This window comes from Hipposideros armiger, unplaced genomic scaffold (assembly GCF_001890085.2).
Source record: "Hipposideros armiger isolate ML-2016 unplaced genomic scaffold, ASM189008v1 scaffold_810, whole genome shotgun sequence".
Classification (NCBI taxonomy): domain Eukaryota; kingdom Metazoa; phylum Chordata; class Mammalia; order Chiroptera; family Hipposideridae; genus Hipposideros; species Hipposideros armiger.
In genome coordinates, this window is record NW_017732160.1 from 26340 (window position 1) to 50392 (window position 24053).

At 38.3% G+C, this 24053-nt stretch overlaps 1 protein-coding gene across 1 annotated transcript in view; it reads left to right on the forward strand.

Moving 5' to 3' along the window:
* LOC109374317 (growth factor receptor-bound protein 14) overlaps window positions 1–24053 on the forward strand; it is a 61629-nt gene that overhangs the window by 11507 nt on the left and 26069 nt on the right. The window contains exon 2 of the mRNA XM_019628825.1: window positions 8093–8320. Within this exon, the coding sequence (XP_019484370.1) occupies window positions 8093–8320 (228 nt within the window). The remainder of the gene's footprint in view (window positions 1–8092; window positions 8321–24053) is intronic.

A 24053-nucleotide genomic window follows, 5' to 3' on the forward strand; every position in this document is an offset into this window, starting at 1 on the left:
TTGAAAAGGGGACAGAGGTAGATGGAATGGACCTGTCTGTGTCAATCAATTCCTATGATTCTGATATTGGTGACAATATCTGTATTGAGTTAATATCTTATAACTAATTAAACACGTATTGTTCATGCTCAAGTCAAATGTGTTGTTGAATATCTCAAGAGAATTTGACTCCCTGCTAACTGATTTCTCTAAACTATGTACTGTTTTGCTCTTAATGAGTATTTGACAGCTAGCAAAATGATACAGGATGGTAATAAAGAAGCAACAGTTTTTCTTGAGCTGTTGGAGTCTCTTGGAACAGTCTTTGTTTCTAAAATACAATATTTTGTTAGAGATTTAGAATAATAATGAATATATCATTTTCCATTGCCTTCAAGGGAACACATCAAGTTGCTTAATTCAAAATATCTAAGAATGTCTCCTCTTATCGTAGGACACTGTGTTCCTTATTTAGAAGAATGTAAAAGTCCAGGGCTACTCTGACCTTGATATAAAAATATTTCATATGTCTCAAGTACGTTGCCTATCTGTTTTAAAATATTAGAAACATTAAAGGATGGCTTTAAAATCCTACTGTGCTTGAATGGTAAACTATAAAGAGCTGTAGAATTAAGCTTTACTTTTGGATCTAGTTGAGAACAAATTTCTATGGGCTTTGCTCCTTATTTTCATTTATTTATTTATTAGTTTATTACAAAACAATGTAATAGACATTTACACCCCTCAAAAAGTGATAACTCCTATTCTGCTACCCCTCTGGCATCCTATATAGCTGTTACAATTCCCATTGACTCTATTCCCTATGCTGTACTCCACATCCCGTGTACTCCACATATATATGTATGTATATATGTATATATATAAAATTATAGTTGACATACAATATTATTCAGCTTCAGGTGTACAGCGCAGTTGTCAGGCGTCTACACAGTCCATGAAGTGGTCTCCCTAATAAGACTAGTGTCCATCAGATACCTTACAAAATCTTTACAACATTATTGATTATATTCCCCAAACTGTCTTTCATATCCCTGTGTTAGTCTTGTGGTTACAGATGGTGCCGTCTAATCCCCTCACCTTCTCCCTCATCCCCACCCCCCTCATATTTAGCAACCATCCGTTTTTTTCTCTGTGTCTCTGACACTGTTTCTGATTAGTTCTTATTTTCTTTTAATTACATATCAACAACATATATTTAATAGATATAGAAATGAAAAATTTTTTTCTGTTTAAAAGCTATATACTTTTCATCACAAGATCTTGGTATTTAAATGTGGTGTTTAAATTATTTTAAATTAAATATTAAGAAGAATTAAATATGGTATTTAAATGCAGTTAATTTAAAATTAAATTTGTGTCCCTAAAGTAGAAACTTTGACACAGAAGATAACCACAGCCCAACAGCCTTTTTCCCCCCCCCCCCCCCCCCAGCCCCTCGTTTCTCTTACTTTAGTGTATGGATTCTTGCTCATATATTTATGCTTAATCTGTGCTCTTTTTTTAACCTGCTGAATGATTATCCCTCTTCTCTTCTTCCTCCTCATGAGAAACAGGATAAATGGGGAAAAGCTCTCCAGTCAGTATCTAATTACTGACTAAGGGGTCCCATGGCCCTTTCTGCTCAGTGTCATTGCCAAATGACCAAAGGACAACCCGAGTTTCTTTCAAATATCCTAGTGTGAACCAGGTTGGAAAAGAACCTGGCTGTCTCTTGCCATCACATTCCTGGGGTCCACAGGCCAGAGGAGAAAGGCTGACTGTTTCGCCCTCGCTCAATGCTTTCTTAAGGCTTTCCATATAACCTGCTCTGAGAATCAGAATTTCCGGTGATTGTCGAGATAAACACTTGGTGTAGTTTGGGGGCAAAGTGATATATATTGAATTGACTTTCAAACTTGATCTCTTTGTTTATTTTTTCAGAAATGGCCTGATATTTTAAATATTTTGTCTCTTTCAGCCTCAAGGCTTTAGAGGCCTCCAGCCTTTTTCTGAAAAGTTAACCATTTCGCGCTGTGTCTATAGTTGAACATTGTTGTGTCTACTGTTTTAAAAATGGGTTATGTGAATTTTTTCTTTTCTTTTCTTTTCTTTTATTTTTTTAAAGATTTTATTGGGGAATTGGGGACGGGTAACAGACAAGTTGCTGTCCTTTTGTTCTTCAGTCTAGTTGTGGAGGATGTCGCTTCACTGGCCCATGTTGATATGATCATTGTGCTCTTCCCGGGTGAGGCATTTGGTCGCCGGTCATTGGTCAGCTGCTCACAGCGGCTCCCGGTAGCTCACACCAGCTACCAGCCGCTCACGCTGGCTGCCAGCCACTCACGTAGCTCATGGCAGCCCACTGCAGCCCCACTGCAGCCTACGCCATCGCCAGCGACTCACGGCAGCCCAGCTCCAGGTCGAGCTGTTGTTCATCATCTTAGCTGTAGAGGGCAGTGTCACTGGCCCTCAATGTGGGATCCAAACCGCAGCCCTACTGGTCAGAGCTGGCGTCCCAAGCGAGCTCTTAACCAGCTGAGCCACTCGACCGGCCCAATTTTTTTTTTTTTTTTTTATCTCTTGCTTCCATTCCTTTTTATGGAGGGCAGCCTAGGGGAGTTGAAGTATAAAGTGTGTGGACTGCCTTGATAAGGATGTCAGCCAAAACAGAGATCGGTCCCACTCACATTCCAGTATACCTACCCCCTGCAGGGCCCGCTGTGTCTGTTTAGTACATTTCCATTGCTCATGCCATATGTTCCCAGAGCAGTTTCTGAAGCTGTAAACCACTCCCAAGGCCAAGGTTGTCCTGATTGTCAGGATTTCAGCAACATGAAGGGTTTCCTAAACACAGCCTGTGTGTACACTGTTGGCTGCCCTTGGGTGCTCTCTCTATTTCTGCTGGAGGGGCTGTTATAGACAGACCATATCAGTGCATTTCTCTCTTGCTAGTCAAGTATTTGTCCACTGATGAACCAAATAAAGTTCCTGTTCCATCTTCTTTAGGGTCAAGGCAGGATTTTTTCCTGTTGGTGTACAATTTCAAATGAACTTCTAGATAAACTGATATGATTAATATTCTTCTGACCCTGTTTTTTACTTTATAAAAAAGCTGTGAATTCGGGCCACTGAGCTGGTGATATATAATATCCCTTTATTACATAGCATGATAATATACGTATAATCTTCAAATCTCTTTTTCACCTCTCAGTATATGGAGGAAAGAGGATACCAGTGCTCTAATGATTCTTAAGAACAGTTCTGCTATTTGGTTTTTACCTGATCACTAAAGTTTTTAACGTAGTTTTAATCCATACCAATCATGTAACTTTTCTGATGAATTTTTTTCTTAAATAGGAAGTTTTAGTATAGTAGTACTTTTGGCAAGAGGCATAGTCAACTTTCCTAAAGAGTTACGTCTTAGATTAACATTCCCCTTTTTCTAAATTTTACAGAGCAATAAATAGAAACAAAAGGAAACTTTTAATAAACAAAGGCATCCCATTGGGTAGTGTAAAGATTTTTCATAATTACTGAATTGATCTAAGAGATGGCAGGGATTTACTGCCGTGGAATATCAACCAAAATATAAATTTATCATTCATAGATGAATGTGTATTTTGGACAAATGTCAGCATTAAATAGGATTGAAATAAAAATAAGGGTTTGAAATGGAGCTCTAACAAAAGTATTAAGTTTTTCTCTTAGCAGGTGTTATTTATTTAAGAAATGAGTACATGTACCTTTTCCAAAAATTTAAGTTGGCCTAGCTCTTCTAAATTTATGTGTCTTGATTCTTGACAACTTATTTCTTTCAAATTTGCAGCAACATAGCCTGAAGAAAATAATGGCTTTCCTGATCGGTTCGATTTCTTTTTCATTTTTCCCAACTTTACCTCTTGTTCTGTTCTTGCCCTCTTCTTGAATTTGGCTTAAGCTTCAGAATGTCTCCACTTTTTCATTTTCTTAGCTCCTCTGATGTAAAATATAGAGCATGAAAAAGAAAAGGCATGCTTCTGTTACCCCAGGTGATGGGAGTTTACTGTCAGGAAACGTGGGTAGTCAGGAAGTGCAAGGAACCTTTTCAGCAGCCACCAGGCTATTCCCAATCACCCATTTCTTGTGCAGCCGTTCTCGGAGGGAACTGAAACAGTGGGTCATCACTGCCTCCCCATGATGAAGCAGCCCCCGGGCTGGCTCTTCTTGTCCTTTCAGGAATGGTTGCCTTCACATTGCTTTTGGTAGAAGCACTCACCAGTGTTTGATCCAGTCATTAACCACAGCAGCATGGATATATAGTGGACAGCATCCTTTAGCGTCCTGCCAGTTGTCTAGTACAGATACAAATAGTGAAGGTGCACTCTTAACAACAGTTGCCTACTCGAATGCAGTCATAGGAGTCCCTGAGATTCCAAACAGATCTTGGAGTCTTAGGGAACCATATGTATTAACCACAAAATAAATGAACTGAAATAAAAACTCCAGTCACATCTGGTTTTGACCGTATATTTTTATGACCTTTTTCATATAACTTTATGGCTGCTTCAGTGACTTTAAAAACTCAGAACTGCCTACTAACAGCAACATTGAGTCAATGCTTACCTAGGATTATTTATATGAAAAAAAATGTATATCTGTTGCTCATTGAGAAGAATTTTAATTTTCTGAGTGTAGAAATTAATCATGTAGTTTGTAACAAAATATTTTTAAATTGAAATGTACAAATATGCTTGGAGTACCTACTATGTGCAAAACACTTTGATAGCCTTTGCAGGGGTACCAAGTTCATTTATTCCACAGATCTTTATTAAGCCATGCACTGCCTTGTGCTAGGTCCCTAGGATATGATAACAAATGGTGAACAGATTTTTCTTATAGGAGCTTACTAGTACAGTTGAGGAGAAAGACATGCAAATACAAAATAAGAGCACATGAGAGGGGCACGTAACAAAGCCATGGGCGTTCAGGGAAGACTTCCTGGAAGAAGTGCCATGGAAACGATAAGCAGGAATTTGCCAAAGAAAACATGTTGGTGGTTGGAGCATTGATTCCAAGTAAAGGATATCTCACATGCAACTAAGAGAAAATGGGTTGTAAGTGCTTGTTATTTTTCGCTAGGATAACAGAGTGATCTCTTTTGTATGTAAGCTAGTATGCTGGGGAGTGTGCATTCTAAGGAGTTTGGACTTTATCCCATGAGGTCCCACTTCCCTGGTTCTCTTCCTACCTCACTTTATACTTCAGGCTTTCTTGCCTCGAACTCACTGTTAAATATTGGAATTTTTTCGGGTTCAGCCCTAGATTTTTTTTTTTCTCGTCTTCCTTGTCAGATGTGTTTGTGTCCATGAGGTTGTTTAGCACTTGTAAGCTTGATGATTCTCAAGACAATTCTGATTTAGGCTCTTGCATCCCTATCGTTATGGTCATGCTCACCACTCAGTTTCCTTAGGTCCGTGCTCCCTGTTTGCTGCTCCTGCCATCCCTGTCTCTCAATCCTTAGAACCTGCCAAGCACCTTCTTGCCCCATGAATTTTGCACAGCTTCTGTTCCCTTAGCCCGAAATGCTCGTACCTTCTTGCCCACCTACTACCCACTCCTCCTTCTAGCCTTGGCTTAAATATTACTTTTTCCCAGATATCTTTGGGGCCTCTCCTAACCCCCATTTTATAATTTAGTGACTTGCTGCACTTTTATTGTTTTCAATACTACTTATCCGTTAGCCTTTAAGCTCTCTGAAGGTAACAACCATTTCTGTCTGTGATAGCTTTATATTAAAACACTTAGCAAATGACCTGTACCTTACTTGGGGTCTTAATAAACACAATGACCTGCTTGAGTTAGAACAATGAGGAGCTGCTGAAGAGTTTTACTAGCAGAGTGACCTGATTGGATTGGCTACTAGAAAGTGTATTCTGTTATCGGTATGGAGAATGAGTTGGAGGCCATGGCTAGAACAAGGGCGATAAGTAGGTGGGTGTTACCACTAGAAGCGTATGGCCTCAGCACACATATGATAAAAACACAAAGAATCCAAATGCTCCTTGATCCAGGGGCTCAACGATAGTCTCAGGACTCTTTTTTATCTCTTAGCGAGGCTAACTCCATCTGGACCCCACTCTTCCCTAGTCTTTTTCTTTATGAATTGTAGCAGCTTCACCCTACATCTGTCCAGTAGAAAAGAGAGTTCATGCTATGGTTATGTGGTTCTGGCTGGTTCTGCTTAGGTCATGTACCCATCTCTGAAGTAATCATTGTTGCCAAGGGGATTCTTGGTGCTGACTGATCACATGTTCTATCGGGAGCTGTGGCAGTGGTACACTGGAACACTGGCTAAAAAAAAAAAATAAAAATTAAGGCCTTCTTTGTAGCATTTGTCAATTTCTTTGGTATATGTACTCTCCCACCATGCCAGATTTTAAGATGCCTGGCTTGGAAAGTTTCTAAATTTTAACCATCAGTTCTTACAAGCCAGTTCCAGCAGCTCCAGCACACCATCACGAGCTGAAGGCGGAGCAGCCAGAATCACAAAGACTGATGGTGAGGGAGGGGGTGGTGGTGCTCTAAACGGCAATTGGAATACTCATAGAAGAGGGGGAAATTCAAGGGTAGTTTGCACGGTACCACATAACATATACTTTTGTGTCCTGATTTTATTTTACTGAAGGATTTTTAAAAGTTCTTATACCATTTCCTTGAATCACATTTGTGAGGACCATATAATATTCCATTCTGTGAAAGTACTATAGTTTACCATTCTTTCCTTGTTGAATATGTAGAATGACAGAATTATAGATAATGCTTTGCTGGACATGTCTATGCCTACATTTTCATATTTAGGACAGACTCACTAAGGTAGTTTGCCTAAGTGGAATTTCTGGGGCAAAGTAAAGAGCCTTTTGATGTTTTTGATAAATACTTTCCAATAGATGTACAAAATTGTTCTCCAGTTTATATCACTACCATCCTTGTAAGAGAGCAACTATTATTGCACTGTCATTAAGTATAATTAAAAAATGGATAGGACAGAACTGATACGTCATTTTAATTTGTATTTGTTTGAATTCACTAAAAATGTTCAAATGTCATGTTTTGTAACAGATGTATTATTTTGAATTGTCTTACCATTTTCCACTTTTGGGTGTGTGTGTTGATCTTATAGTACTATTGCCATAGCTATTTATCTTCTTATAATTAATTGAATTACTATATAAAGAAACATAATTAACAGTGGACATTCTAGCAGTGAACACAGCTTGATAAATGTTAAGGGGAGTGTTGTATAGGAAACTCTAATTGTGTGTCATTTAAGGTAACATAACTGCTCTAATAGGTAAGTACAAATTCACAGTGAGTTAACATAATAAAAGTGTATTTTTTATTCATGTCAAAGTATCATATGGGTGTTCCTGGTTGGGCACCTTTCATGTGGTTGTTCAGGGACAAAGGCTCCATTTGTTCCATGGCTTTCCTCGCCGGTAGGCCCTTGTACTTGTCTCCATTCAGGGGAAGGGTGACGCAAGAGAATGGAGGACAATGTGGGAGATTTTTATGGGCTAGGCCTCGAAGCGCCACATTGAATGTGTTTACATTCCATTGACTAAAACGCAATCCCATGGGCACAATTAATTGCAAGGGAGAAAAGGAAAAAGATTTGGGGAACATCTAGTAAGTCTTTGGTAAAACTGCCATACCTGAAATGGAGAAATCTTTTCAATAACTCTGATTCTATTTATTGCTTTCACTACTTGAGTATATCTAGGAATAAATAACCCATGTTACTTGGATTACTTATGGGATTTAAAATGGCATGGAAAATTGTAAATAGTGAAAAGAGATACATAGCTTTTTCATGGACCAGAGTGGCAGGGAAAGGACATTAAATGGTTATTGGCCTCTCGTTCAGACACTGAAGAGAAGAGAGTGGACGTTGTTGGACAAAGTGACGTTGTCACATGTTATAAAAAAGCCTTGGGAAGAGCAACCGTCACTTAATGTATAAGTAAATTGGATGTTCAGGAAACTGTAATCAGCTCAACCAGTAAGTTTGATGACTTACTATGATGATATTTTTCATCGGATATTTTAGCTTGTTCTCTTATTTCTGCCTACACAGGTAATTAAAGTATACAGTGAAGATGAAACCAGCAGGGCCTTAGAGGTACCCAGTGACATCACTGCTCGAGATGTTTGCCAGCTCTTGATCCTGAAGAACCATTACGTTGACGACCACAGCTGGACCCTTTTTGAGCATCTGCCTCACATCGGTCTGGGTAAGGACACAGAGTCGCAGCCACATCCTCGCTTTTCTGGCCCTTACAGTTTTGATCATATGGCAGAAATTTCCTTCAGATACAGAAAAATAAAAGAAAATAATGAATAGTCCTTTTCTTTATTCTTTTATTTTTGGTACTGGTGGTCAAGGGACAAAACTAATAGAACAAAATGGAAATAAGGGTAAAAATATTACACATTTACCACCCCTGTTTGTTTATTAAAGAATGATTTATGGGAATTTTCGAGCTAGAACGTAGAGTCCAAATTGATGGAAAGATCAATTCCATAATAATCTTTAGCAGCACAATGAACGTTTTTTGAGAAGTTAATACAATAAGCTGTTATTTGAACCATTTTTTGAACTGAGTGTAGGGCAGACCTGGGGGTATCCCCAGCGGTGGTCTCTTTATGGGAGCATACACTCTACATTTTTCTTGAAGAAATAAGTAACTTCTTCACATTTTAAGCCATAAACATAAAAAGTAACCTTTTAAAAAACATTTTTAATTGGAAATGCATCTCTCTATTGTGAACTGTTAAGGGTTTTGTTTATTTCTTTCCAAATCTTTTGATAACTTATAAAGAATTTTCATTCTTCTCCTAGAGTGAGACAGGATTGGCAACAATTTTATCTCTCTTCTCTCATTTTTACAGATATTAGTGTTAAAAAAACACATGTTCCCATAATAAGTAGTTGACAAAGGAAGGAGCTATGGCAATGCCATTCAATTCTTTGATTTCTGTATTAGTTTCCTGTGGCTGTTGTGACAAATCGTCACAAGCTTGGGTGGCTTAAAACAACCAGATGTTTATTCTCTCACAGTTCTGGAGGCCAGAGTTTAAAATAAAATCGCTGTCACTGATTCTTGGGCTGAAATGAAGGTATCCTCAGGAATGCATTTCCTCTGGAGGCTCTGGAGAGAATCTGTCCCTTGCCTTTTCCAGCTCCTGGTGGCAGCTGCCATACCTTGGCTTACGGCTGCATCACTCAGATCTGTACCTCTGTGGTCATGGCTCCTTCTTCTCTTGTGTCTGTGTCAAATCTCCCTCTGCCTCTCTCTTATAAGAACAGTAGCATTTAGGGCCTACTCACATAATCCAGGATAATCTCCTCGTTTCAAGACCCTTAATTCAATCTACAACGTTCTTTTTTTTTTTTGACATATAAGGTAACAGTCACAGGTTCCAGGAATTAAGATGCAGATATCTTTTGGGGACTATTATTTAGCCTATCATAAACTCCTTTGTATTACCATATTTTGCCATGTATAATGCGCTGCCATAGGTATAATGCGCACCCACATTTTTGGCCCAAACTTTCAGGGGAAAAAGTCTGTCGTTTTAATTTTTTAATTCAAATTTTTATTTCTTTACATTTAGGTACTTGGTTTTTGTATTATAAAGAAATTTTAGCATTTATTTTTTTAACGTGGTACAAGACATTGTATGTAACAAATAATTACAAAACACAAGAACAGATGCAAAGTACAACAAATTTTATGTACTGGTAACAAATTTATGATATTTACGCATCATAGAAAGCCAAGAACTCTTCATCATTGCAAGTTCATCATAAGTTCAATACAACCGGTAATGGTATTCCAGGGTATTATTTTGCATATAGATATAGTTATTGATTTCTAGAGTTACACTTTTAATTCATAAGCATAAATAAAAGGATTTAAAACATTTATATAGATACAGAATTAGTACTCCCCAAGCATAATGTTCATCCTTATTTTTCCTTCACAGATTTGGGCAAAAAAGTATGCGTTATACATGGCAAAATATGGCATATGTCAAAGAAAAAAAAAACTTTTAGTAATAAATCATCAAAATTATTTAAAGTAATTTATCAGTGACAGCTGAATTAATTCCTTCCATTTGTTTAAAGAGTTGAGAATTTTATATCTAGTTGTGAGTCATTCACTTTCTTGCAAAGCTAGCTACCAATATATAAAATGCTCGCTGTGATGCATAGAGGGTTTACACCCCAGAGCAACAGCCAAAGTAAGCTTCCATTCAGATGAGAGGTTTGCCTTTGTTTTATGAAATAGAGTAAAGGTGAGATTGGCAGAAAAGGTGTGCTCTTAGGAGGATCTGTTTTTAAAAGATTCTGAAAAGTGGCTCATTTAAAACTACCTGCATTTCCTGAGTCTTTCAGAAGTGTTTCTGTACTTCCAATTTGAAGACTGTTGTCCTAGAATATGTCAGAACCTCAGGGAGAAGACAGAGTGAAGCCCGTGGAAAAGAATGTTGTAGTTAGACAGCCTCCACAGTGATCTGAACCCGAGCCCATCTTCTCTGACCCCTAGTTGATAGGTGATGAACTACAATATGTCAGCTGATCTTGACAGCTGAGCCTATACCTGCCAAGAAAACCTGGATTCTGAAGGTATTCTGACCAGTGCAACTTACTGTCTCACACTCCCTAGGACAGAAAAAGCCCTGCCTATACTTTCTTCATTGCTATTTGTGACTAATTTAATTTCTATTCATAATTCTTCTCCTAGAAATATGGTGTTCACTCTCAATAGGTATCTGCCATACTCCAAACTGTTTCACTTATGCTTCTCAGAACATAGCTCTTAATTAGCGTAGTATATAATTACAGTATTTTACACTCTTAAGTTTTTCTTTTAGGGGGACTTTCAGACATTTTTTTGGTTATAGTCACTACAATGTATCCTTAACAAATGCCTTGAAGTTCAATAATAAAAAATCTACTCTGTAAATCAAGCAGCAGTTTTCACTGAGACTGCTGCAAGTTATATTAAGGAATAAAATACACAAGTCTTTTAATGTAGAGGCTTAAAATGGAACATTGAGAATTAATTTGAGCTACATAATAAATTAAACTTTCAGACATCAAATAGAAATAAATTTCTCCATTACTTTATTTTCTAGGAACTGCTGAAATAAAATCACAGGTGTGAGAATATTGTCTTATGGCTTCGTCAACCATGCATTAGACCAAAGCTTATGAGAAAGAAATTTAGTTCTAGAGTTACTTGTGTCCTTTTTGGTTTTTACTCAGATCATATCTTTAAAACAGTAGAAAAATTGCAGACCCTAATGCTATCCAAAGAATAATGTGTAATTGATTTACCTGCTTCCATTTCTTTATCTAACAGTGTAACAGGAGCATCGCCACTGTTGGTCTTCCTCAGCATAATAAATAAAACCCATGTGTTTATTTACGTGCATTTAATTTTTGTGTATCTGTAGGTTATAAATAACTCTTGCAATATCTGTTCAGTGGAATTAAGTAACTTTTTCTTCATTTGCATATTAAAATGAAGGAAAAGAACTAGAGTGGGTTTCCCTCCCTTAAGTAGGCGATGTACCTACAGATGCTCTTGTCAATAGAACGAACTACTGACACCTTCACCTATACACCTTCTCTGAGAGCTCTTGATACAACGAACCAATGGACAAACTATTTGTCAAAACGTTGTTGACCAGCTACTCAGCTCTGAATATTGTTCAGGAGGTAGTCTTGACCTTTCTTTGATTGACATAATGAATTTTCAGTGAAAAGAACTCTAAAAGAGAGGGGGTGGTATCTGTTATTTTAAAAAAATACTTTTAATACAAAAATAATTCAGCTCATTGTAAGTAATTGAGAAATAAAGATGTCAAGAAGTAAACAATATTATCCATAATTTTACAACACTGAGATGACATTTATTAGTTTCTCTATTTTAACACAATCCCTAATTACACTACGTATTCACTTTTGTAGACTACCTTCTTTGTGTACGTACACTAAAAAATGCGTCCTGAGTATTGTTAGGTTTTTTTTTTTCACTTTGCAGACTCCACAAAAACTAGAAACTCTCCCTGCCTTCCCCTTTTCCCTTCCTCAATTTAGTAAATATTTACTGACTGTTTTGTACCAAACCTATTAGACAAAAAGCACTGCCTTTGTGAGTTTTCATTCTAGTGGGGAGAAAAAAACCCAAATGACTAAAATTTGTAGTCCCTTAGGTGATGATAAATGCTGGGGAGAAAAAGAAAGCAGGGGAGAGGGACAGAGTGCTGGGGGGGGGTATAGGGGGGTGGTGAGGGAGAGACACACTTTAAATGGAGGTGGGACCAGAAAAGGCCTCCCTGACGGAGACATTTGAGTAGAGACCTGAAGCCAACAGCAGCAGGCCTTGCAGTGGAATGGAAGATTGTCCTAGACAGAGGCAGCAGCAGGTGGAAGGCCCGGACGAGGCAATGTGCTTATGTTCAGGAAGCAGACAAGAGCTGGTGTGGGGAGTGGAGTCAGTAAGGTGGGGAGTGACGGGAGAGGACTTTGTGGTGCTGCCGCAGAGCCAGCTGGTGGCGGGTCTCACAGGCCACGGACTGGACTTGAGTTTTACACCAAGTGAGAGGAAGAGTAGCTGGAGGTCTTTGAGTCAGAGGGCAGTATGATCTAATTTAGTTTTTAAGGATACTGCTAAGAAGGCCAGAATGCAAGTTTTGACCTTTTGGAGGCTTCCTGGATTGATCCTTGCCCTTGGCTTATTTCTGCTAGGTGTGCACGCCCGGTTGTCCCATCTTCACCTTATAGTCTGCACATTGATGCGGTTTAGTGTTGACAAGATCCTGAAGCCTTACAGGCAAGAACATTTTCACTTATGGGATAGAAAAAAGTTGAGGGTTTTCGGCACATTAGTTCACTTTAATGTCCAAGATAAGCTTAGGATCATTTCAGAGACGTTCTGTTAGTAGATGTGCTGCTATAGTTGCTTCTGACCCATTAACGCATACTCCAAATTGCTAATGTCAGAAGCAGGAGCACTTGACATTCAAAATATGGTTGGTTTTTGGAATCTGAAGTCTGTTTTCAGGGTGATATTTTCTGGAGCAAAAGAAACTTTAGTCTTCTTAGTATTTTTAATATGAATGCATGTGTGTGATAGCTAATGTTAATGTGTATCTTATACATGCAAGGCACCAAGTGAGTGGTTTTACATTAATCTTGGGAGATGCTCTCAGTACTTTGCCTCATAGCAGCCCTGCAGCAAGTTATGTTTTCTAATCTTCATTTTACAAGGAGTAATACAAACACACTCGGTGATGAAATACCCTGCCCAGGGTCAAACATGGTGCAGACCCAAGTTCTGTTAGATTCTAAAGTGTGTGTGTTTTCCTTGGAAGCCTGTTGGCTTCTCCTCACCCCAGTAAATCAGGCGAATGTTCCTGGGATTCTGTGGTTAGGCTGTCTCTGTTTCGCCTTCCATCTCTATCTCTCATGTGTGTTATAAGTTTACATTTTGAACCCTCCAGAACATTTTCCGATAAATCTTTAGTAAGGTAGGATTGAAATTATCGGGATCGAACTGATCCAACCTGGTTCACTTTATAGCAGAGCCAGCTATTTATTTTGGCTGAGCAAGAGGGTCACATTGGAAATGATTTTTTTCTTGGATTTATAGACAACATAAATAGTAATATACTATTTGGAACTTGGAATACAATATCAATATTTCATATCCTCCGCCCATAATTAGGCTTAAAGACTGCTAAGAATTTTAATAGGTGGAGTAAATCATTGAAGGCAGCTAACCATCCTGGTTTTGTGACGCATCAGTGATTTGCCTGACTTGGGATCATGTTCTGATGAGTTTCTAGTTGGGCACACAATTTTATAGACATTGAATTTAAAATATCAGTATGTCAACAAAATTTCCCCTTCTCTCACGATGTAATCAACTGCGTTTTGTAACTTGTGTGTTTTCCTTCACAACCACCGGGTGTCACTGTAGCTCCCCAGATGGAGTCCTCTGCTTTTACAATCACTGTTAAGAGGAAGGTGGAGGGGAAAACTTCAGTTTTAAGTCCTCTGAAACTTATTGGGATCCATGTTTGTCTTGCTCCCATTTTGATTCCTAATTGAAGCGATGGTATGAAGCAATGGCAATTAACACAGTACCTCAAGCGCATACCTCTAGAATCCTCAGGAAGAGGAATTAATTGTATTTTAGTGTCATTGCTGAGGACAGCTGAGATTTCCATTGTGAATATCATTGTGGTGGAGCTTTAATAAGCAAAATGAATGACTGGAGGCTTTTAATGATACCATTTTTATGTGTGCAGTGATACCCACGTGATGTTTTTAAGAAAGAAGCAGTGTACAGCAACAGGGAAGAATGCTTCACAGCCACCTGCTTTGAAGCTGCTTCCTCTCTTTTTTTCTTTTTTTTTACAAAAGAGGCTCAAGTGGGTTTTTGTTGTTGTTGTTGTCTGGAGCTGATATGTAGTTGTTCTGTCTGTGCTATTTGGAATTTACCAGCCGTCAGAGTTTCCATCACCCTCATCACCAGCAGAAATAACTGTGAAGCCTTTAGGACATGTGGCACTGTGCTCCCTTCTCTACTGAGACTTCTGTCGCCCTGACCTGAGCTTTGAGGAGACTTGGTGTTCTAGTAGCCCACTAAGGTTGGAGATAAAAAGTACGAAACTGGTAAAGAGTCCTTATAACTAAATCTGCCTCTGGGTCCAGCTGATTCTCCCTTCTCGGTACTTATCCTTATAGCCTGAGTTCAAGGCTCATCATCTCTCTCCTTGTATTCTGTTAGTCTTACAACTGTTCCTTTTGTCCCTGGTTATACCAAAGTTCCCCATCTGCATGCAGGCCAGATTGTCCTTGCCTCAGGGTCCAACCGTCCCTGACCCGGCTTGTAGCACCTGTGTGACGTGAGCACCCCGCCTGGCTCCAGCCTTGCGCTTCGCCCCTCCCTCCTCTAGTTTATAGATTAGAGAACTCTCTGTAGTTGCCAGCATGCACTGGCTTCTGTTCCTTGCTTTGCTTGCTCATGCTGTTAAGATTCCCGGGAAGTTCTTTCTCACCCATTTTTACCTGGCCAACTACTATGCATCTTCCAAGGTTTACTTGGAATTTTAGTAAAAAAAAAAAAAAAAAAGTCAGTGAAGTATAATCACTAGCTGTTTCCTAAAAATACCTCTGTAAACAAAGTAAGATGAAAAACAAAGTAAGCTGTCCAAGCTGACTGACAGCTAACCTTGTGCCGCACTCTAGGGAAAGGCGAGAGAGGAAGGCAGTCGGAGGCATCCTATGCTCAGCCTCATGCAGTAGAGTCACCCTTTTGAGAGCACGTAGGGAGACACATCTGCCTCTTCCATATGCCCAGGCCCTGGGCACAGACTTCTGCTGCTTGGAAGCTATTCCTTGAGACAATCAGGATACTTGCTGGCACCTCCCTTTCTCATACATCTGTTAGGAAATGGCAAATCCCGAAAATAACAGAGTGGTGCAGGAAGCACTGGGAGTGAGAGGGATGAATTGTGTCCTGGGAGGCGATGCTCCCACAAGTACATGCCATGGAATAGGTATAAGGTTAGTCAAGCAGGATTATTTACAATATCAATTAGAGAAATGAAACCTAGAGCTATAATAATAAGGGAATGCTATAAATTACAGTATACTGATAGGTTGTAAGTTATGCAGCTTTTGTTTATGTTTTTGGAGTTCTTCCTTTGATGACTGATGTGGGCAAATGTAAGATTATAATGCTGATTGAAAAAAATATATATTTTTTACAAAATTTTGGAAATGCCTATGTGTTTTTGTATGTTTATATGTAAACAATGTTTTATATATTTGGGGAAAAATATATTCACAGATTCTCATATAGATCAGAGAAAAGGCAAGAAGGGAATTTACTGAAATGTTAAGTGTTATTCCTGATTGACAGGTTTAAAGATGGATGGTGATTATCAGCTTTCTGTGTTTTTCAAATTTTCTGTAATGGAAATGTCTTTGTAACATAGGATGTAGGACAAACGAATGGTTTTTGAACTAAGCTGTACTCAGTCGTAAGGTATTTATATCAACCAGTTCAAAGGATGAATTACAATGTACACAGAAGGAAGAAACTCAGAAAAGAAGCCAAAGAAATCACAAGCCATGCCCCGATGGAAATGTGCTCTGAGTCTTGAAGGATGAGTTAGGTAACTTAGAATTCATGAAAGCTGTCTCTAAGCTCTTCAGGTTGAGATAATACATATGCAAACACTTTGTGGAAAAATAAGGCTTTCTGTGAAAACAGGTTGTGATCGTTCAGTCTGAGTTAATATAAGGACGATTTTGATTTGCTGAAGAATGATCCATTAAGGCCTTTATACCCATCAAGCTGAAGTGTCAAGATTTTCCCCTTACTGCACTCGGGGAGCTGAATTTGGTGGTGGCAATTTTCTGGGAGATCTTGCTAGTATTAAGTAGTTTTCTTCGGTTAAGGAACCTTTTAGAAATTGAGCCCTGTTTTATTCCTTGCTTCTCCAGTTTTTGTTTTGCTTGGTCAGAGGTTGTTCATTTTTATCTGAAAATAAGATTGACAAAATGTATGTAGTTTCTACCTGGCACAGAGAAGTACAAGGACCATTTGTCTCCTGGAGTTTCCCATAACAAAGGTATACAAAGAATTGTTTTCTGGGTGAATCAGAGGTAAAAGCCACTCTTGTTTCTCCTCTTATCAAGTGATGAGAAGAGTAGGGACTCAGGTTTCTATTTTAGTCCCATGCTGTACTTTCAGTAGATTCAGCAAAGAAATCCAGGCAGAGGGTCACAGGTGAACACTTTCCATACTGGGAGGATTGAGGTTTTTTTAAAAAGACTTTGGAGTTAAATCAACAGTTTCAGACGAAACTTTTTTCTTCTCTCTCTCTCTTTTTTTTTTCCCCTTAAGGAAAAGTTTTCTGAAATTTAAATAGAAAACAGAATTATTATGTGGTTATCATTATTTGGTAATATTTCATTCTGTAACTATAAGACTTCACTGATCTGTCAGAAACAAAAAATTAAATTTAAAGCAATGTGAAGCTTTTGTTTTTGTTTTAAAAAAGGAAAACGATTTTTTTTTTAATTTTTATTTTACTCTTACAAGCTTTCTTTCCCTTTGTCCTTTTTGGTTGCTATATTGAAGTGATTTGAGAATGGTGTGTGGCCTATTTTCCTACCTACATAGGAGTGGTATTGATCATTGTAATTCACTTTCCAGTGCCTAAAATATACTTTTTTAAAATTCAGAATTTTTTTTTTAAATAGATGTATTTTTGAATTTTAATGAACTATTTTAATGTAGTATTTCAGATGGATTTATGAAGTTTTAAAAATAAGGTCTTTAAAATAATAATGATAAATCTATATGAAAGTTACCTGGGGTCGTTTCTCAAATGGTAACTCAAAAAATATCTGGGTGAGCTTTGTAATACTGGGGTTTCTAAATGTTGCAGCAAAGGGCCCCTCGTTCTAGATTGATTTGTTTCTTTTTTGACATTTTAAAAATACATAAAAATTAGTAGGATTACTTAGTTGGTTAAAATCTGCCTGGTTTTAGAATGGGACTAAAGAAGAATCAAGAGAAAATATTGTAAGCCATGTAGACTTGTGTTTTCTTATTCTTTGCTTTGTTTTTCCTTTTCTTAGTTCTTGCTTATGATGTCTTATGCCTAGGCCTAGGCAAAACAAAGCTGATCTTTAGTAACTTTTTACCTCCCCTTTAAGCATTTTTCTTTTCCTCTCAGAAGAAAAAAAAAGATGCCTAAATAATCCATTTAAGCATCTTGTATCTTCATGTTGAACTTTCTCCCTATTAAGGTCTTTATTAAGTTAGATATCTGCCTTTTAAAAAGAGCACTAATTTTTGGTAAGATGTGATTAACTGATCATCAGTTATGTCTCTTAGGGTTATTTGGATTATTGTAGCATTAATCCTTCAGCCATAATGAGACTTGGTTGGGGGAGGGTATATGACACTAGACCCAAACTGGGGTAAGGATGCATAGATTTGAAAAGATTGTGTTAATATAATACAATTTTAAAAAGCCAGATTCTGTAATAAAGTTTTATCTCTGTTGTCAGGTGAGTATCTGAGGTAAGAACCTGTGGCTGCATTTGATCCTCTGGACTTGGTTTATTTGCTTTCTTATGTGTTTTCTGAATTTTCAAAAAATAGTACCAGAAATCTTTGAAGGAATAGAAAGCACGTCTTTTGCTTTCTTACACTCTAGTTTCTGCTAGCTTTATTTGAATAAATTTTCTTCTTAACATTACCAGAATATTTTCCTGATGTTAGTACTTAAATTACTTGTATTACTTAAACAATTGGTATTATAGTTCTGTGAAATTTTCTGTAGATATCATATCCCTTATTTTTTCCTAGATTGATATGCTGAGTTTTATTTGCATATAGTCAACAAAACCCTGACTAGACTGCTGCTTCTTTGGTGATCACATGTCGCTATGCTAGTTCTTCTTTTTTTGTCATCGCTGTTCAAATGTGTTTGGTTTTTCTATCAATTTTGCTTTATTTCATTTTCGGATGCAGTCCAAATTCATTTGTTTTATGTTACTTTCATGTAAAGTTAAAACTGATATAATTGGAAATAATGCCCATTATTTTTTTCCCCTTCCACTCAAAATGTGGTTGTTTATTTTCACTTAATTAGCAAATATGTATTTATACATTTCAAAATAAAGGAATTTCAGGCGATTGAAACGTGAGAACTGCAGGCACATGAAAGAGATTTTAGGTGATACAGAAAGAATGAACAGGATATAAATAGACTCCGTAGAGATGCAAGGGGCGCCCCAACCCCCACCCCCACCCCCTGGGAACTGGCGCGAAGGCACAGGCAGTGCTGTACCAAGGAAGGAGCACAGACTTGGGGCTGACATGTGACTGCCGTTCAAGTCCTGAGATGTTTGCTATTCTGAACTTCAATTTAATTTTATGTAAAATGGAGGTAAAATTTGCTCAATAGATTATTGTATGAGTTTCCTAAGGCCGCTGTAACACATTTCTACCAACGTGGTGGCTTAAAACAATAGAAATGGAATCTTTAGTAGCTCTAGAGGCGAAGTCCAAAATTAGTTACACTGGACTGACATCAAGGAGTTGGCAGGGCCACGCTCTTTCCAAGGACATTAGCAGGAATCCATTGCCCCTTCCTGCTTCTGGTGGCTGCCATCATTCCATGGCTTGTGGCCACGTCACTTGAGTCTCTGCCTCTGTGGTCACATTGTCCTTTCCACTTCTGTCCATGTCAAATTTCTTCTGTCTCTCTTATAAGGATACATATATTTGAGTTTAGGGCTAATGTGGACAATCCAGGATAATTGCTTCAGCTCAATATCCTTAAGTTAAGGACATCTAGAAAGGCTTTGCAGTATAAGGTAACATTTGCAGCTTCCAGAGGTTAGGACCAGATGCCTTTATAGCCATTATCCCAACTACTGCAGGTATTATACAATATAAATACAGTAATGGAAAAGGTCTCAGATTGAGACTTGCAGGGATGTAACTTCCTTAATTTCTATAACTTGAATTCGTTTTGACTCTCAGTCTTTTACCTTCTTAACGACAGACAGCATAATCTGTTCGCTTTATGGATTGTTCTCAGTCTTGTTGGAGTAAATAATAAATTCAGGTTCTATAAATGAGTTACATACAAGTTTGAAATATTTTCAGTTGAAGGATTGGATCTACTTTCACTGCTCCAACACTCTGGTGGGGCATTTAAGTCCCAGGGGGGATATTTTTCTAACTCTTGTCCCACTCTTCATGTTCTGGAAACTCCTGCTCCTCTCAAGCGTATCAACTAGACATAAAACCCTTCAGCTCCTGGTCTTCTCTTGGCCTTTCCCTGCACCTTCTGGGGGAACTGGTACTATTGCAGCACTCTTTTCCCCGTACTGGGATGCTGTGGACTCATCTGCCTTGACGTTGCACTCAGCTATTGCTTCTCTACCTCGCTAGACACGGGGCTTCTACATGAGGCTAAAGGTCTCCTAAGGCTCCATTCTAGTTTGAGCCACACACCATGAAACTTATCACCATCAGTGCCTCATCCTGAAAGGCTTCTTGTCCTGAAAGGGGGAAGGGTGCAGGATCACTGGCGCCTACACCATCCACTTACTATCTTGCTCCCTCTTTGTCTTCACTAGACTTTCCTCCACTAATCCTTTAACTCCAGCTCCTTTCCCAGAGGACAGAGGGTGCGTCCCTGCATGAGGCAGTGGAGAATTGGCTAAGCATGGTTTGTCAAAGATTGATACAGTCTACTTTGAACCTCAAAAGTAAAGAAAATGCATCTGTGTCGTTACTTTCCTCTCTGTCTACGTAGTGTATCTTGAGGGCAGAACATACATGGTTTTCTTAGTGGTAGAGAGAGGTAATTGGTATGAAAAAACACAGGTTAGTAAAACAAGCAAACATCTTGCTTAATACCTTGAAATTTTTTCCCACTGTAGTTGCAAAGAGTATAAATGTAGTGCTTAGCACATAGTATGTTTAATAATGTGAACCTGTGTTTCATAAGCTTGAAAATACCGGACGGCTTTGTGTGAGAAGTAGACAGAAGTAAGGACAGAAAGATTGTTAGGGATACAACTTCCCACTCAATATCTCAGTGACTGCTGGACCTTTCTCCCTTCTCCTCCCCTCACCCCCCCCCCAGCCCCAACACACACACCTGTTTCTCTTACAGCCTTCTGAACTCATTAATGGCAATACGATTCTTCCAAGAGCTTAGGTGAAGAATCTCTGTGTCTTCCTTAGCTACCACTCTCTTACATTCCATATCCAATTTGTAAGCAAATCCTGTTGGCTCTACCATCAGAATATATCCAGAGTCTGCCTACTACTTATATGTGGGCTGCTACTACTCTGATCCAAGCCACATCGTGTCTCCCTTTGGTAATTATAACATTCAGCTAAAGGGTCTTCCCGCTCCCACCCTTAAGCCTTTTAAAATCAGTTCTACATTCAGCAGCCAGTATGACCCAGTGAAAACAGAAGTCAGTTCAGGATATTTCTCTGTCCAAAATGACTTGTTCTAACTCAGGGGAAAAGCCAGATCCCTACTGTGAACCACAGGACTTTATCCAGTCCCCCCAGTGCTTCACCATTACTTCTCTAACCCCGTCTCCTGGTACTGGTGCCTTTGCTCACTCAGCTTCAGCCACATTAATCTCAGGTGGTACTTCAAACATACCAGCCTTGCTCTCGCCTCGAGAGCTTTGTTCTTGTTCTTCTTCTGGATAATCTGCTTGGCTTTTCTGCGCTCTTCTCTCAGCCTTTGTTCAAACATCCCCTTCTCAGTGAGGCCTTCCCTGGTGAGCTATTGAAAAGGGACACCTTCCCTCTGTGCCCTCCTCTCCTTCCTCCCTGCTCTATTTTTCTCTGTAGTATTTATGGCCACCTTTTAAGATTTACATTTTTTTTTATTGTCCATGTCTTCCCACTAGAATGAAAGCTCCATGAGGCAGTGATTTTTGTCTTGTAGACTACAACATTTTAAGCCCCAAGATGAATGTCTTCAGTGGTATTTGTCTAATAGATGGATGAATGAATGAATGATAACTGCCAGACTCCATTGATTTGTCTCATAGCAAGTAGGCAGTAAACAAGCTTTTTGAGCAGGGGTCACACTGATACAAATGTCTGTGAGGTTTGCTATGATGTCAGTGCCCAGGTTGGGTTGGAAGAGCAAGAAAGTAGAGGTTTGGAAATTCGTTAAGAAAAGATGAAGGTTTAAGTTGGAATGGTGATAGTGAGAATGGTGGGGGATTGTTGGTTGTATGAGAGACATTCAGAGGAAGAATTCCTGATACCTGGGGGTAACGAGTGGGGGATATTGGATAGATGTGGAGAAAGATATAATGGAGATAGGAGGATTTAGGAAAAAGCAGTTTGAGAGGGAAAAAGGAGGATGACTTTATTTTTTTTTAATTTTGGTAAAATGTACATAACACAAAATTTACCATTTTATCTATCTTTAAGGATGGAATTATGTATATGCATATTGTTGTGCAACCACCAACATCCATCTCTAGAAAAATTTTATCTTCTCATTCTGAAATTTTCAACCCATTAAACAACTCCTCATTTCTTCCTCCTGCCCCGTCCCTGGCAACCACTATTCTACTTTTTGTCTATGAATTTGTCAATTCTAGTTACCTGATGTAAATGGAATCATACAATATCTGTCCTTTTGTGTCTGTCTTATTTTACATAGCATAATATCTTTAAGGTCCATTCATGTTGTAGCAGGTGTCCGAATTTCACTCCTTTTTACTGCATTTTGTTTACCCATTTATTTATTGATGGACATTAGGTTGTGTCCACTTTTTTGCTATTGTGAATGGTATTATGTGGACATTGTTGCACAAATATATGTTCCAGTCCCTGCTTTCCCTTCTTTGGTTATACGAGTATACTCAGAAGTAGAATTGCTGGAATTATTTTATAACTTGAGGAACTGCCATACTGGCTTTGGTTTTAGGCAAACTGTGTTTGAAGTGGTGGCAAGTCTAGCATTTAGGACTGGAGTGTGAGTAAAAGCAACTGTAGCCCGAGATTTCACTTCAAGGAACGTGACAGACATGATGGCTGAAGAGAGGAGCATGAATTTAGTGTAGAGAAAGGGGAAAAATAGAGTTGAGCCAGGGACTGCATCTTAAGAGGGAGAAGGAGCTACAGGAGCTAGTCAATGAGACAAAAAAAGAGCAGTTGGAGTTAGGGACAGAACCTGGAGTGTCATACACGCTTGGCTCAAACTCATACATATTCATTGAGCACTCTCACAAAAACTTCCTTTCAGATGAAAAAGCTTCTATTTAAGTATGACATTACTTTCAAGGGTTCGGGTGTTTTAGGTCACAGATCATTACTGGGTATTGAATTTCTGAGACACAGATACTTTCCAAAAAGGTCCTAGAAGCACCTAAAACAAGCAGCGGATTTTGGTATTCCTTATTTGGCGGTTCTGAGTTAGTAATTTCACAGTTACTTTTCTTTAACTTTTTGTTGCAATATGACATTCCTTAAGAAAAGTGAACAAACCATATGTGGACAGCTTGATGCATCCTCACATATTGTATATACCCGAGCATCCAACACCCAGACTGACAGGATATTTCCCATACCCAGTAGTTCCCCTCCTGCCCCCATTCATGTACCACTATCCCTTGATTTCCAATATCGTAGATTTATTTTATTTTATTTTATTTTATTTTATATTTTATTATTAGTTTCAGGTGTACAAAACAATGCAATAGTTATACTTTTCACCCCTCACAAAGTGACTCCCCTTTCCCCCATTCAACCACCCCCATAGATTTATTTTAATTATGTTGAACCTTACGTAGATGGAGTCATGTAGCATGTACTCTTTATGTGTGACTTCTTTCATTTAATATTACGTTTGTAAAATTCATCCACACAATTGCATGTTGTTATAGTATATATTCCCCTGTGTGCCTTTACATTATTTATTCATTATCAAGTTGATAGGCATTTGGGTAGTTTCCACTTTGGGGCTATTATGAATAGTACTGCTATGAATGTCACAGTTTCTTATTAAATTGGTATTTTTCATGTATGGTCACCTGTTTAAAGTTGTCATTGCTTATGTTATTTAAGTGCCTTCCCACCCTACCTAATTATCTTTATTATTAACACAAAATGTATTTGCCTAAACATTAGTTTTGAAAGTATAAAGTGCCACAAGAAATTAGGTTTCTTAAAAAATTGTATATGCTTGCATTAATATTTTCCTTTTATAGCATTTATTTTTATTTTTCTAAACTACCCAGATTATTTATCTTAAATGCATATTGAATGTTTTAGAATTTTTCATCTATTCATGGGCTGAATTGTTCAACCTTGAGGCAAATGTTTTAATTTTGTCACCATGATGCGTTGGAGAAAAAGAATAGCTCTGATACTATTAATGCAGATTTGTTATCTAACTTATAATTTACATGTAAATATATATGTGTGTGT